General features: G+C 43.1%; 1 protein-coding gene across 6 annotated transcripts in view; it reads left to right on the top strand.

The window, feature by feature from the left end:
• The window catches only part of tbc1d1 (TBC1 (tre-2/USP6, BUB2, cdc16) domain family, member 1), a 108,048-nt gene that overhangs the window by 45,637 nt on the left and 47,411 nt on the right, over positions 1-15,000 (top strand). For all 6 annotated transcript variants that reach the window (XM_037532879.1, XM_037532878.1, XM_037532880.1 and 3 more), the window contains 2 exons: positions 4,974-5,285; positions 6,838-7,032. In XM_037532879.1, the coding sequence (XP_037388776.1) occupies positions 4,974-5,285; positions 6,838-7,032 (507 nt within the window). The remainder of the gene's footprint in view (positions 1-4,973; positions 5,286-6,837; positions 7,033-15,000) is intronic.

Below are 15,000 nucleotides of genomic sequence, written 5' to 3'. Positions count from 1 at the left end.
TGGGATCTTTTTTTTTTCCATATGGTATCTTAGTAGATATGGCCAGGTGAGGTTTCCCATTGGTTGGGACTTCAGGAGCTGAGCTGAAGGCCTAGTGCATCAGATTAGTTACTGACCAAATTAAGAGCTGGCGGTGGAATTAACCAACCTCATTTTGATTTACCATATATGGGGCCACTTTTGTTTTGGAATAATCATAAGCCTAAAATCATGGTGAGCCTTCTGCAACCTGCACAGTACTGAGACTACCATGTTGAGAGTTGATCTTTTAATGTCTACAGTTGCTGGTTTTCTTAATACACTCATCCTCTCATTGCAGTCTCTGGACACTGTGAATCATGACATACTTATTTTCAGACCTTCACCCATAGGCCTTTCAAGGTTTAACTCTTACTTGGTTCCAGTCCTGTCTTACTAACACGCAACGGTTTGTCTCTAAAAGTTCACACAAGGCATCCACTGCTCCAGTTGCTCAGGGAGTGCCCCAAGGTTTTGTCCTTGGACCTTTGCATTTCATATTATTCATGTCACCACTAGGTCAGATCATTCAAAATTACAGGCTTAAGTTCCACTGCTATACTGATGATGTTCAGATCTACATTAGCACTGCATTCCTCACAGTCTCAGCTCAGTCACTAAGAACATATGTTACAGATTGAAAAACACTGGTTGGACAATAATTTCTTGAAACTAAATGCAGACAAAACTGAAGTCTTGTTAGTTGGCCCTAAAACACTGGTTTCCAATTTCTCCAGTCTCACTGTGAATGCAGATGGTATTCCTGTTAAATCAGTTCAATCAGTTAAAACCTTTCATTTGAGCCACGTACTGAAACTGAATTCTACCATTTGTATAACGTTGCACGTCTCCGCCCTCTGCTCAACAACACTGATGCCAAAATGCTGGTTGCCGCCTTCATTTTGTGCCACATTGATAAGTGCAACGCCGTCTTCAGTGGTCTCCCTGATAAACTGCTCAAATGGCTTCAGTTCAAAACTCGGTAGACAGAGTCCTCAGTTTTACCAAGCGCACTGCACACATCACTTCCATCCTCCATCAGCTTCACTGGTTACCAATATCCTCCTGTATCAAGTGTAAATGTCTCCTTCTAGCCTTCAAAGCTCTTCATGGTCTCCTTCATCTTTTCTGTCCCTTTTGCTCCCTCACATCTTCTGGCATTGACGTCTTGCTGTCCCACACAGACTTGACACTTCCTCTTTACTACTCACTACTTCAGAGTCTTAGGTCTTTGTTCCCTCCCATTTGTAAAGCAGCATTGGGAGTGTGAAAGGCACTACATAAATTGAACATATATTCAGCTGTTCCAGTCACTTCCTTGGCCACAGGTGTATAAAACCAAACACCTAGGCATGCACACTGCTTCTACAAACATTTGTTGCTTTCAGAAGATCAGTGAATTCCAGTTCAGTGAATTCGTGAAATTTCCTCAAAACAAAATATTCCACAGTCAACTGTTAGTGGTATTATAACAAAGTGGAAGTGAAATGGTCGCCAACTTTCTGCAGAGTCAGTCGCTACAGACCTCCAAACTTCACGTGGCCTTCAGATCAGCTCAAGAACAGCGTAGAGAGCTTCATGGAATGGGTTTCCATGGCTGAGCAGCTGCATCCAAGCCTTACATCACCAAGCGCCCAATGCAGTGGTGTAAAGCGCCGCCACTGGACTCTAGAGCAGTGGAGACGTGTTCTCTGGAGTGACCAATCACGCTTCTCCGTCTGGCAATCCGATGGACAGGAGACGGTGCTTGTCTGACTGCGTTGTGCCGAGTGTAAAGTTTGGTGGAGGGGGGATCATGGTGTGGGGTTGTTTTTCAGGAGTTGGGCTCGGCCCCTTAGTTCCAGTGAAAGGAACTCTTAAAGCTTCAGCACCAAGAGATTCTGGACAATTTCACTCTCCCAACTTTGAGGGGACCAGTTTGTGGACGTCCCCTTCCTGTTCCAACAGGACTGCGCACCAGTGCACTTGAGTGGGATGTCACTCAAGTACATATGTGTGTGAAGGCAGACGAGCGAATACTTCTGGCAATATAGTGTATATGGCATTAACTGAAAGCCACAGAGAATTAACCATGCATAGATTTTGTGGTGGGTTCAATTTTTAAATGTAAATGTAAACATATTAATGGTGGCTTTTGAAGATGCATTGCTTTTTCATTGTTTACAGTGAAAGTAAATCTTCTTGACTTTTGACCGCATCTTTTACTTTAAATCTTTTGAGAGACCTCCATATAACTTTCCACCCAATAGTACTGGAGAGTCATCAAGGTTAAACAGATACGTTTGCATGTTTCTGTAACAAAGATTTCCAATTTAATGGAAGCCATTTAGGTTTATTGGCCGTTAAGTGTTGGGGATATTCTGATGCTGTATCAGGTTAACTGAACGAATCCGGGCTCTGACGGCTGAACCGTGTGCTGAAAAGTCAAAGGTGAAATATTGTCTTACTGAAACTCCACTGAGGATTAAGGAGTTTACCAGAAATAGATAGATGCACGCATGAAAGAGCTGCTGACCTTCGAACAGTACAGAGGTGGATGAACATGTTTTAATGCTGAGCTGAAATATTGGTTGTTTGTCAGGGGTGAGAACCTCTAGACACGTCACGGTGTGGACGTATTTCGATTTAGGGCCCCACGGTGCAGCCTGGAAATAAACAAATCACAGTGCTTCTCAATAGAGATCCCAGAAGACCAGGAAAGTCATAGAAAACAATCCAGCACTGAAATGTGCTTGAAAATTGAAAAAGCTACTTAAAGAGGAGCAAACAGTTTGAACTGAAGAAGAGCACCGAGGTCAATACTTCTGATAAGAACTTTTACTGATAGTTTGCAGGAACATCGCTGCTCACAACCACACGAGCAACTCAACTTCAGGAGCCAGTGGGAAAACAGAGCCTATGTAAAAATCCTGTTTGTGAATTGATTCAGAATCTTTTGAAAGAAAATCTTAATGCATTTGAGAATCACACTCATTTGCCATTCTGTCAGAAAAACCTACAAAGATCACTTTGAGCACTGAAGCCCATGCACTACTTATCACCCCCCCTTACCACATTCATAAATGGGGAAGGGACCACCATAAGAACCCCTGCTTACCAAAACCCAAACAATATGTGGTCAGTGGCGATCTACGCTTTTATATGGTAGGCGTTTGTAGTGATTGAGAGCTGGTGGGTTTACCTAACAAGAACCTGGCAGCTCAGTGTAGATGCACAGCCCTTATTACCCAACACACACATACAGTTGACAAGGGGTTACATTCTTTTCATTTTTGGCAGTTGAGTGAACGTTCAACCTTTTACAAGCTTGCACATCCGGACAGTTTGGGGTTCAATCATTGATACGGACAGGAAAACGCCTTCGTTTCTTTATTGTGCAGAAAAATGTCACATGTTTTACTGATAGCGGTTCCTACTCACTCAACTTAACTTAACTGGGCACTATGACCTTCACAGCATCTTTAAGATGATTACTTTATGATGGTTTCTCTTGGAACGGAAAGATTTGTTGACAAGAACACACACACAACCATTTCTTGGTGCAGTTTCAGTGGTCACTTTCCCCCAGAGCCTCTAAACCACTAATTCTTATGAAGACCAGAACTTCCTCACTCTCTTACTGACTCATTTCAGCAGCATGCTGGGTTTATTCATTTACACTACACAAGGTACCTGCCGAAGCAGAGTTGTTCACAGTGGTGGTGATGGAAATCAAATGTCTGAAGAAGTGAATGTCTGTAAAAGCTCCCTCACACAGGCATTGCATGAAATGGTTATGAATATGCTGCCTGATGTTTGACACATTGTTTTAGGATTTTTAAGACAAGGTTTTAACCTAAAACATATTTTTAAAAGCCAGTCAGGGGGGAGAGGTCTATGCAGGGTGTGTATTTACCACTATTTTTCCTGGTTGCTGTCACCTCCACTGTCAAAAAAAAGAGTTTGTACAATGAGGCCTTTTACATCAGACCATCTGAATGACTTTGTTTACATCTCAGCCACTGAATTATGCAGCAGTTTTGAAGAGATATTGAAATTCAACCTTTAGACAAGAAAAAACCGCAATAACTGCAAAAGTTTTGTTGACATAAAGCCTCCAGTTGCTGATCCTTACTATATTAGCTTCAGCACTCGGCTTTATGTTCCTCGAAGTGTCTTTCTTGGTATTTTGCCTAAATAATGATTTTAAAAATGTGATAAAATGGGTTAGAAATTTACTAGCCGGTGGTGGTAGGAACCAGGAGTCGTGATTACTCCATGATTTTATTTAAAATCCAAAACTACCGGTGAATCTACGCTGGTAGATTTGATCATTTTTATGTCTAAGTACTCGCTGTTTGAAAATAGTGGTAAATCTGAAGATTTCACGTCAAGCTACTCTAAATGACTTTGTTTACTTCTTAACAATTTAGTCACGCAGAAATATTTGAAAAATCAGTAGAATGTCCTTTTAATCATCTAAAAGGTTTGAGCGCTCATGAGTGCAGAAATCTCAAGTGAATGAAATAAATAGGCTTTGTTCTTAATGTAGCACAGCTGTGAATATTTGAAGGGTTTTGTTTGTTTCTTTTTTTTCGTGTATTTTTGGTGTTCATTAGCTGTTATTCTTTTCATATACTCATATTCAGATTTATTACAAGTGAATGTGGGGAAAACTGTGGGGTGAATTTATATTAAAAACTTTTTTGAAAAGCTAGATATGCCCAAACCTTTGGTGAGCAGTGTGTATGTAAAAAAAAGGCTTTGCTCAGTTCTTTGAAGCGTAAAATGCTTGAAATTGTCAGACAAGACACAGAAATTGGTTTTGTAACAAGACAATCAAACCAATCCCTGTAGTCTTGATCTCCAAATGCAGTGTGATGCTGCTGTAATTGTCCACCAAGTTGTATTATTATTTGCTTGTTTTGTTTTTCTCTGTCTGTTCATATTTATATACCTAAATCTTTTCATTTCAGGTACCAGAAATCATCAGCACTATCAGGCAGGCCAGTAAAAGCTCCGCCCGCCTGGAGGACACACCCACAGCCAAGTCTGCTGACAGTTACCAGGACAGCAGTCGGCATGATGCCCCCTGCTCCATGCCAGCTGGCACTGATGCGGCGACAGCCTTCGCTAAAAAGTTTGAAGTGCTTTTCTGTGGGAGGGTGGTGGTGGCCCATAAGAACGCGCCTCCGGCCCTCATAGACGAGTGCATAGAGAAGTTCGGCCGAGCCAGCGTGACGGGCTCACTGGCTGCAGGCATCAGACGGGCTTTCTCACTCACACAGGTGAGCATCAGACTTTCCTTAGCAAGACACAGGAGGCAGCTTTCAATGTTTTTGGCCCAGAGTTGCAAACTTGTGAGCATATCATTAACAACAGTGTTATTAATTAGCCATAAGCATATTAATGGAACATTTACCTTTAATTCTTTCACATCTGTGAATTGTGGGAACCGCAAGCTTCAGCAGACAAACTAATCCATAACATGATTAGTTGCCAACAATACACTGTCCATTGCTCTGGATGGTTGACCCAAGATATTTGAAGTCATCCACCTTTACGACCTCTACTCCTTGCATCTTCACCTTTCCACCTGCCTCCCTCTCATTCACACACATGTATTCCGTCTTGTCTCTACCGACCTTCATTCGTATTGCCCAGCTGTAGTTTGTTTAAACTCTCAAATAAGTATTTACAACAGTAAAGGGACTTGGGACGTGCAAGACAGTTGAATTTTATGTCACGTTGTCAGGCCCAAGGGCTAAAACCCCAGGCTTCCAACATATAAATAAAAAAAAGAAATATTTTTATACCGGCTAAACACTGATGACTGTTCTGAGTTCTCAAAAGATGTCAAAAAGGAAAGAATCTGAAGATACTGAGTTTGTGAAAGATGGAAACAAGCTTATTCTTCATTTCAGCAGCAAGTGGCACAGGGTCTCGAGTGACCCAACCATGCAAACTATTCCAAACTTATACCATTTATATGGGGTAATTTGATACCCCCCCCCCACACACACACACACACACACACTTTTTTTGTCAATTTTTTATATATACTTATTCTCTAATAGGTGCATCGTATTGTCCATTAATTTGACCATCGCATGTTCAGCTGGTTTCAGCCGGTTTTTACCATCTGCTTTACCTTTCAAGACAAACTTGACCCAGGGGCTTTCCATTGTCTAGAATCTCCTATACAGACAGACTAAGGCCTACACTTTGTGAGAGAATTGATATTCTGTGTTAGCCAATACGACATATTTGGTTATTGATTACACTATCTAATCTATTTGATTATTAATTAAGGGATGAGTTTATTGGACCGTTGCTGTGTGTTTAGTAAAACGAGAGAAGAAGCCCAAATCTGATTTTCTGCGGGGCGCCGTGGTGGGCAGCGCTGTCGCCTCACAGCGAGGAGGGCCTGGGTTCGATTCCCCGGCCGGGTGACCGGGGTCCTCTGTGTGGAGTTTGCATGCTCTCCCTGTGTCTGTGTGGGTTCCTCCTACAGTCCAAAGACACGCAGTCAGGCCAATTGGACATGCTAAATTGCCCCTAGGTGTGAATGAATGTGTGTCTGTCTGTCTGCCTGCCCTGCGATGGACTGGTGACCTGTCCTTCCACCCGATGACCGCTGGAATAGGCTCCAACTTCTCCCCGTGTCCCAGGAGGACAAGTGTCTGTGTGTGTGTGTGACTTTCAGCAGTTAAAGTGCTGAGCTTTATATGTGAAATGTTTTGCAGTAGACTAGTCACTAAACAATTTTACACAAATCCAGCTCTTCAGGCACTTCAGGAGCAAGTTGTAAGCAGTAATTTGTGCCATTCTGTGTTGCAGGTGATGAACGGAGGGAGCGAGGGAGGAGAGGCAGGAGGGAAGAAGCCTCTGTTTTTCCGGAGGGACCCCAGTTTCCCCTCTCTGCATGCGCTAGATGAGAACGGCCTCTCTCCTGAGCTGCAGCGCAGATCTGCTAACGGAGCTGCTGGAGTCCAGCCTACCAGCCTACAGGAAAACAGGACCATGCTGTTTACAGTGAGTTTAAAAGTTTCATTCAAAAATCTCAGCTTAATATAATCTAAACATATAGAAGACTGTTATCCAATGACGATAAAAATTAAAGAGAAAAAATCTAAATTACTAACACTATAGCCAGTAATTGAGCAAGGACAAGATTTGGCTAAGAGAAAAAATTAGGGGGGGGTGTTTTACACTTCTTCCTCCACGTTGCTCAAAACTTAAGAACAGCTGATGAAAGTGCGACCTTGGGAACATTTTATACATTATATTGCCAGCATTCATCACACTGCAAAAAATGGTGTCTCGGCAAGTGAATTTGTCTTAAATCTAGCCATCATACGTTTATACACTGCTCAGAAAAATAAGGGGAACACTCAAATAACACATCCTAGAGCTGAATGAGTGAAATATTCTCATTGAATACTTTGTTCTGTACAAAGCTTTACTGTTGATATAAACTTACCAGTGAGCAGCTATAGACCTTTCTCAGTCCTCAGTTCCTGTTTGTGTCCCGGAGATCTTGTCCAGATTCTCTCCAGACACAACATGCCTTTTCAAGCTGATCTACAACCTGCCCACGTCCTGTCCCTCGCCGTTTACCTCGTTGAGGAGAACCAGTACACTGGTGTGTTTGATCATGATCGAGAGGCCTATTTTAGAAAATGTCATCTGCCACTGTGTGAACATTTAATGACAAAACGATCAGTAAAAATCATTTTGTCACTTCAGAGCATGTCCAGATGCGGTCAGTTATGACGTGCGTAGGCCCACATTGTGACGCTAAAGTGTATTTAGGAGGACTGTCCAGCCTTTGAGCCTGCTGTGATGTTCTAGCTCTGGAAAACACATTGAACACTTCTAATACACATCTGTACTTACACTTACAGGACCTATGTTTACTGCATCCACTGAAATCAATCAAGCTTCACCCCACGTAATAAAGAACCAGAAACTCTCTGTTGGACAGATTCCGTTCTGTCCATTTTTAGACTGGCCAACTCACTCGTCACAAGACGTGGTCACTTAAAACAGCCAATCTGATAGAACTCAGCAATCACACAACCATGAGAAGGCCTTACAGTTCAAACCATACAGAGAATAAATTACAGCTCTTATACAGTGAAATGGTGAATATACTCTAACATTCATGAACTAATAGTAGGAAATGCAATCAAAAAAAATCAAAGCTTTATAATATGACTGACCACTGAGCAATAAGAAATAATAACTCAAATAGTGATTTCCATGTTTTTGGCAAAATTTCAACAAATAGGCTTGCCCACTCCTTGTAATTAGGCCTAAATGTGAGTATAATTTATCTTTACTGCGTTAAAACGTACCTAAAGAACACTGGCCACCTGATTACAAGTAGAGTACAGTAAGTCCAGTTTAAGCGCAGTACAGTTTGGTTAATGTTGAATAGTTTTTGATGGCAGTTTTAACTGTAACACTACTAGTGCACTAGTCTATTTGTCAAATATCGTGTGATGTATTGTGAAAATGCTTTTAAGTATTGTGCTCTTATGTTTTTGCCATTTCGCCTCCTCCTAGTGAGGACGATATTTTATTGTTTTAAATATTAGGTTATTGATGCTAAGCCCCTATGTGATGTGTGTGTGTGTGTGTGTGTGTGTGTGTGTGTGTGTACACAATGTTTTTTATTGCTATTTTTTTTAACTTCCTGTTTTGAAAGTGTCTGCAGACCTGCATTTGTGTTCCTTCGGTTTAAAAGGTGAACACATAAGCTTGCGTGCTAATAGCTCCAGTTGCGGTTAAAGACGTAACTGAGGGCGATTCCATCCCGTGGAGTATGATGTTAAGTGATACTTTATTAGTCCCACAACCGGGGAAATTCCACCTCTGCGTTTAACCCATCCGTGAAGTGAAACACCACATACACACTAGTGAACACACACACTAGGGGGCAGTGAGCACACTTGCCCGGAGCGGTGGGCAGCCCTATCCACGGCGCCCGGGGAGCAGTTGGGGGTTAGGTGTCTTGCTCAAGGGCACCTCACTCATGGACGGTCACGGGGCCAGTTCACTAACCTCCAGCCCACGACTGCCCAATGATGTTGTTGTCAGTTTTGCATTGACATCAGTTTTCCTACAGCTGTTGTTACATTACTACAGCGAATCAAAGGTAAGACGATGGACCATAAACATTTTTATGCTTGACGGGACCGTTTGTTTTAGCCTTTGGTGATTTAGGTTTAGGTTTTCAGGTTTGCTGTGTAGTTTCTTCTGATGACTGATGACTGCAGGGCTGTCAGGAACAGGCTGCAGCCTGATATTATAACAGTGTAGGACACTGTATCTGGCAAATTAGCTGACCCATTTTTTCACAGGCTTTCCTGAAAATGTATTTCCGCCTACACCACCAACATGAAATGCCTTAAAATTAAAGTTCCGGTTTTCCGTTCAGATTGAAATGATTTTCCGCTTACCTTAAATGTACACTTCAGTGGAAAAAATGGGCCAAACCTAAAATACTCATGGTTTGGGCCTGAAAATGGTCCAGATTTTTGTGTGTTTTATTTATTTGTTTGTTTGTTTATTTATTGGCAAGTTTATCCACTTCAACATTTAAAGAAATCAAAGAGAAAACGAGTCCCATACTAAGTTACTTTCTTTATTTGTTTAGCTCTTGCTACTGTCCTGACTTATGATCTCTCTCTCTCTCTCTCTCTCTCGCTCTCGCTCTCGCTCACTCTCTCTCGCTCTCACGCTCTCTCTCTCTCTTTATCTCTTTATCTCTCTCTCGCTCTCTCTCTCTCTCTCTCGCGCTCGCGCTCTCTCTCACTCTCTCTCGCTCTCTCTCTCTCTTTATCTCTTTATCTCTCTCTCGCTCTCTCTCTCTCTCTTTATCTCTCTCTTTATCTCTCTCTCGCTCTCTCTCTCTCTCTTTATCTCTCTCTTTATCTCTCTCTCGCTCTCTGTCTCTCTCTTTATCGCTCTCTCTCTCTTTATCTCTCTCTTTATCGCTCTCTCTTTATCTCTCTCTTTCAATCGTTGGGGCAGGAAACCAGAGATGTTTTGTTGCTTTCTTGTCTTCTCTGTCCCCGACACCCCCCCCCCCCCCCCCCCCCCTTCCGTTGCTGGAATGTGGGATAGCGTGACAGTAGGTGAATTCCTCCGTGTGTGTCAGGCTAAAGGACAACATCTACAGCTCTTGGCACACCGACCCAGCATTCTCCAGCAGACACAGGCTTTCTAATGTTGACAGCTGCCTTTTGAACATTCAGGAAAAGAAAGTAGTGTTTCAGTGTGGAGGGGAACACGGTGATTAAACTAAATCCCCGTTCTAATTTTATGTGGGGAATGTTCCGGAGGCTTCCCAATGACCACACAGATACAGCACACCAGCCTAGCGTTTGGGTGTGTGTTGGAGTTTGGGGGATGTGAGTGTTTGAAGCACATTCAGAAATTCCAGTCACACTCTGTGCAACCTAAAGTCCCAGGATGTTCTAGAGAAGTGGTCCACAAGTAAGTAACACAGCTGTCGTTTGCGTCACCTTGCAAAGCGAACGTGACCGAGGGTGGTCCGGAAGATCGCCAGTGAAAATTCAGTATTAATTTCAGAGCATATCGTGGACTTAAAAGCACTTCCCACCTGCTTGCTTGATGAATACGTGTATAAGTAGTCCTGTGCAGGTGGAGTTAAATAATTAGATTCATTGTTTTCATGGTATTTATTTTAATTGTGCCAATATTTTGTCTGTTCCCACTTACTAGATCCTGACTTGTCATGAAAAAAGTATTGCGATGTTATATTTTCCATATATTGTCCATCATATAGGCTGTTATAGATGATGATTTAAAAAGGCACTTGGATGAGGACAAGCCTGAGCAGTTCATGATCAGAAATACATATTCAAAAACATATTGTCACATAGTTTGTTGAGATAATAATTCATTACCCATCCTCATGTCTGACCTCCAGGATCACAGGGCTTGAACTTGTGGGAACAAATGTGGAAACAAAGTGTCACTGATAACAATAGGAAGTGTCGTTCACTGAGAGGACATCTGAGGTACTGAAGGGGAAGTGTTAGAGGAGAAGTTACAAATGGTCTAAATTCCTCTTTTAAATGCTATTATAGAAGATTGCCTCATATGTAGCCCCAGTGCTGTTCAGCATTGTGCGTCTTGTGTCAGATAGGAAGTTGTCAGCTTTTCTGTGGGAAGAAAACTTTACATACACTGACCAGCCACTTTGTATCATTTTGTCAGCTTCACTTCCTCTATAGGTGCACTTGGTAGTCCTACAGTCACAGGCTGCAGTTCATCTGTTTCTCTGCATACCTTGTTAGCCCCCTTTTACCGTGCTTTTCAGAGGTCAGGACCACCGTAGAGCAGGTATTATTTGGGTGGTGGGTCATTCTCAGCATTGCGGTGACATTGACGTGGTCGTGACGTGGCCCACTAAACCTTTCTTATTTCATTGTTATAAAGGTAATCCTATACCTCTGTGCTTTTATAGTTCCATAGATCTTTGATGTTGGCGTCTTTGGAAAGGACTAAGTCCATCGCTGTGGCTAACCTTGCGCCACAGGTTCATGTGATCTACCCACTCAGTAAGCGTCCCGGGATGGGTCACTGTCAAAACTCAATCGCTATAGCTTTTTCAAATGTCGTTTCGCAGGAACCACTTAGTATTTTGGGCCATTTAATGTATTTACACTGTTCGCAAACACTATATCCATGCTACGTGTAATTCAGGCTCCCCAGACGCCTCTGTCTACGCACAATTTGAAATAAAGTTATTGCAAGTACCAGTTACTGAGCAACTACGGTAGGACAGTATAGTCTCTCTTCAGCCTGTTTTACAAAAATAATCACTGTATTAGCGTTCATACCTCACTGTTCTATTCAGTCACACAGTAAAGTCACATATACGGGCTTTGGGAGCAAATGTTGACTAGTGTGCCTCTGTTTAGCTGTCCTATGTGTCTTCACCTGTATTGGGGAAACAGTTGTGACGATATGTTTTAAAAATTGGGCTGTATTTCTGGCAGGAATCTGCCAAGGCCTTCACTGCGATTGTTCATTAGCGCAGCAGTATACACTCAGCTTACATCACGTGGCAGCAGCAGGTATCAGGATGTTAAACGACAGTACATTTTTATGAGTATGGGTAAATGAGTACAGTATCGGCCTGATACCAGTTATGGTATCATTGCATCCCTTGTTTCTGTCCACTTCAAAAGCCAAACACAAAAAAGTTAGCTTGTGGTTTGAAAAAGACATCAGTGGATTCTTTGGAACGATCGTTTTAAATTGTTTTAAATAGGCTACGTTTAGTAAACGTCTACTTCTGTGCCTCATATCAAAGGTAAGATACAGATGATCCATAAACAGTAGGAGTAGCAGTGGCACGATGCTTTCGCTCAAGATTCTTGACGGTTTAGGTTTTGAAGTTTTGACTCTGACTTTTTGGTGCAGGTTACATCACAACTGATTTGAACACAGGTGTGTGGTCTTCACTGGGGTTTATGTGGTGCATGCTTTAGAGCATCGATACTCAAACCTTTTTTTAGTCTTAAGACCACCTTTCTGGATAGTAAGCACCTCTGCGCCACCCTGACTCCCTTTGGTTATTATTTTCACTTAAGGGTCATGGCTGTGAGTTATGATTGTTTGACATATTTTATTTGAGTATCGCTTTTTTAGAAGCAGATTTAATAAAGTGGTAAATTGAAAACTTGCAGCTGCGGCAGACTAGGAACCATTGCTTTAGGGAAGGGGACTGCGTGGAGTCTGCGTTCTTGTTGATGTGTACAGTCTTGTTATTGTATTGCACTCCTGCCAGCAATAGACTAGATTCTGCTTGTAAGATATTATGGGAAATGGCATAAATATGTATCCCTGGGCGCCCATGTTTCCAAAAGAAAAATCAGTCCATTAAAATGATTTTTTGGTGTGTTTCGTCTGTGGTGTGTCTAACTTGTGTAACTTCTTGCCCACTTTAAAAGTGTTTCTTTTCATGTATGAATAATAGTGAATCATGAGAGAGAGAGCGAGAGACAGAGAGACAGAGAGAGAGAGAGAGAGAGACAGAGAGAGAGAGCGAGAGACAGAGAGACAGAGAGAGACAGAGACAGAGAGAGAGAGAGAGAGAGAGCGAGAGACACAGAGAGAGAGAGAGACAGAGACAGGAGAGAGAGAGAGAGAGAGAGACAGAGAGAGAGAGAGAGAGAGAGAGAGAGAGAGAGACTAATTGTGGCTATTTGCTGGATGCACAGAGGAAAGATGTTGTGATGTTATTGAGGGATTTTCTGTGGTTTGAAACTGAAAGGAATAGAGAGAGAGAAAGGAATAGAGAGAGAGAAAGGAATAGAGAGAGAGAGAGAGAGAGAGAGAGAGAGAGAGAGAGAGAGAGATAGAGAGAGAGAGAGAGAGAGATATAGGGACAGATGAACAGAAACTCAAGTCAAGTCAAGAGGTTATTATTGTCATTCCATCTATGTAAGTAAGTACACAGTGGAGTGAAATGACGTTCCTCCAGGAATAACCCGGTGCAACAAGGAATAAAGAGTCCAAAGTGCAAACGTGCCGACACAGTGTGCAAACAAAAAATTAAGCTAGAAACAACATAATAAATACGATAAATTAAACAGACATTAGCTGTGATCTGAGTCACGCAGTCAGATGACAGACATAAACACAGCAGTTACTGAAGTAGTAAAGCTTGAGTTAAACAGTGTAAACACAGTGACTCCTGACAGATTCCACAGCAGAGCCAGTGACGTTCAGTGGGGGGTGGTCACCTCGCACTCTTCGGAAGTCCACAACCATCTCCTCAGTTTTGTCCACATTCAGAGACAGGTCATTGGTTCCGCTCCAGTCCGTTAGCCGCTGCACCTCCTCTCTGTACGCTGGCTCGTCGTTCTCGCTGATCAGACCCACCACAGTCGTGTCATCAGAAAACTTGATGATGTGATTTGAGCTGCACTTTGCAGTGCAGTCGTGAGTCAGCAGAGTAAACATGCCTTTATTGATGTCTTTATTGTCCAGGTGGGTGAGAGCCAGGTGGAGTGTGGTGGAGATGGCGTCGTCTGTTGAGCAGTTGGGGCGATATGCAAATTGCAGTGGGTCCAGTGAAGGAGGAAGCTGGTCTTTAATGTGCATCATGACAAACCTCTCGAAGCGCTTCATGATGATGGGAGTGAGTGCAACAGGACGGTAGTTATTGAGGCAGGACACGAGAGACTTCTTCGGCAAAGGGGTGATGATGAAGGACTTGAAGTACGTTGGAGCGACTGCAGTGCTCAGAGAGATGTTGAATATGTCCATGAACGTCAGTCAACTGTTCGGTGCATTTTCTGTGCTTGTCGTGGGTAGACTCTGTGTAGAGTTCTCTGCACATCAGCAGTGGACAAACACAGTGCCTGTTCACTTGGAGGAGGCGTGGTTTTCCTCGCCATTGTGTCTGGAAGGGAGGCATCACTGTCACAAGGTGTCTTGTAGTTGGTGATGGCCTGGATGCCCTGCCACATGCGCCGTGTGTCAGCAGTGTTTTGAAAATGATCATGGATTTTCTTTGAGGAGGCACGCTTAGCCTCTTTGATGGCCCGGGAGAGCGTGACTCTTGTCACCTTGAGGCTTGCTTTGTCCCTTGACTTGAAAGCCTTGTCGCGGGTTCTCAGCAGCATGCGCGCCTCTGCAGTCATCCATGGTTTCTGGTTGGGGTGAGTTTTGACGGGTGTGGAGACAGTAACATCATCAGTGCACTTGCTGATGTAGCCAGTCACTGATTCCGTGTACTCCTCCAGGTTGATGGAGTCGCCGGAAGTAGCTGCTACTCTGAACATCTCCCAGTCAGCGTGCTCAAAACAGTCCTGAAGGGCAGAGAGAGCTCCTGGCGGCCAGGTTCTCACTTGCTTCTGGTCTGGTTTGGCACGTCTGATGAGCGGTCTGTATGCTGGAATGAGCGTCACAGAGATGTGGTCGGGGTAGCCGTAGTGGGGGCGGGGCTCGGCC

This window comes from Pygocentrus nattereri, chromosome 22 (genome assembly GCF_015220715.1).
Source record: "Pygocentrus nattereri isolate fPygNat1 chromosome 22, fPygNat1.pri, whole genome shotgun sequence".
Classification (NCBI taxonomy): domain Eukaryota; kingdom Metazoa; phylum Chordata; class Actinopteri; order Characiformes; family Serrasalmidae; genus Pygocentrus; species Pygocentrus nattereri.
This window is presented reverse-complemented; position numbering and strand designations above follow the sequence as displayed.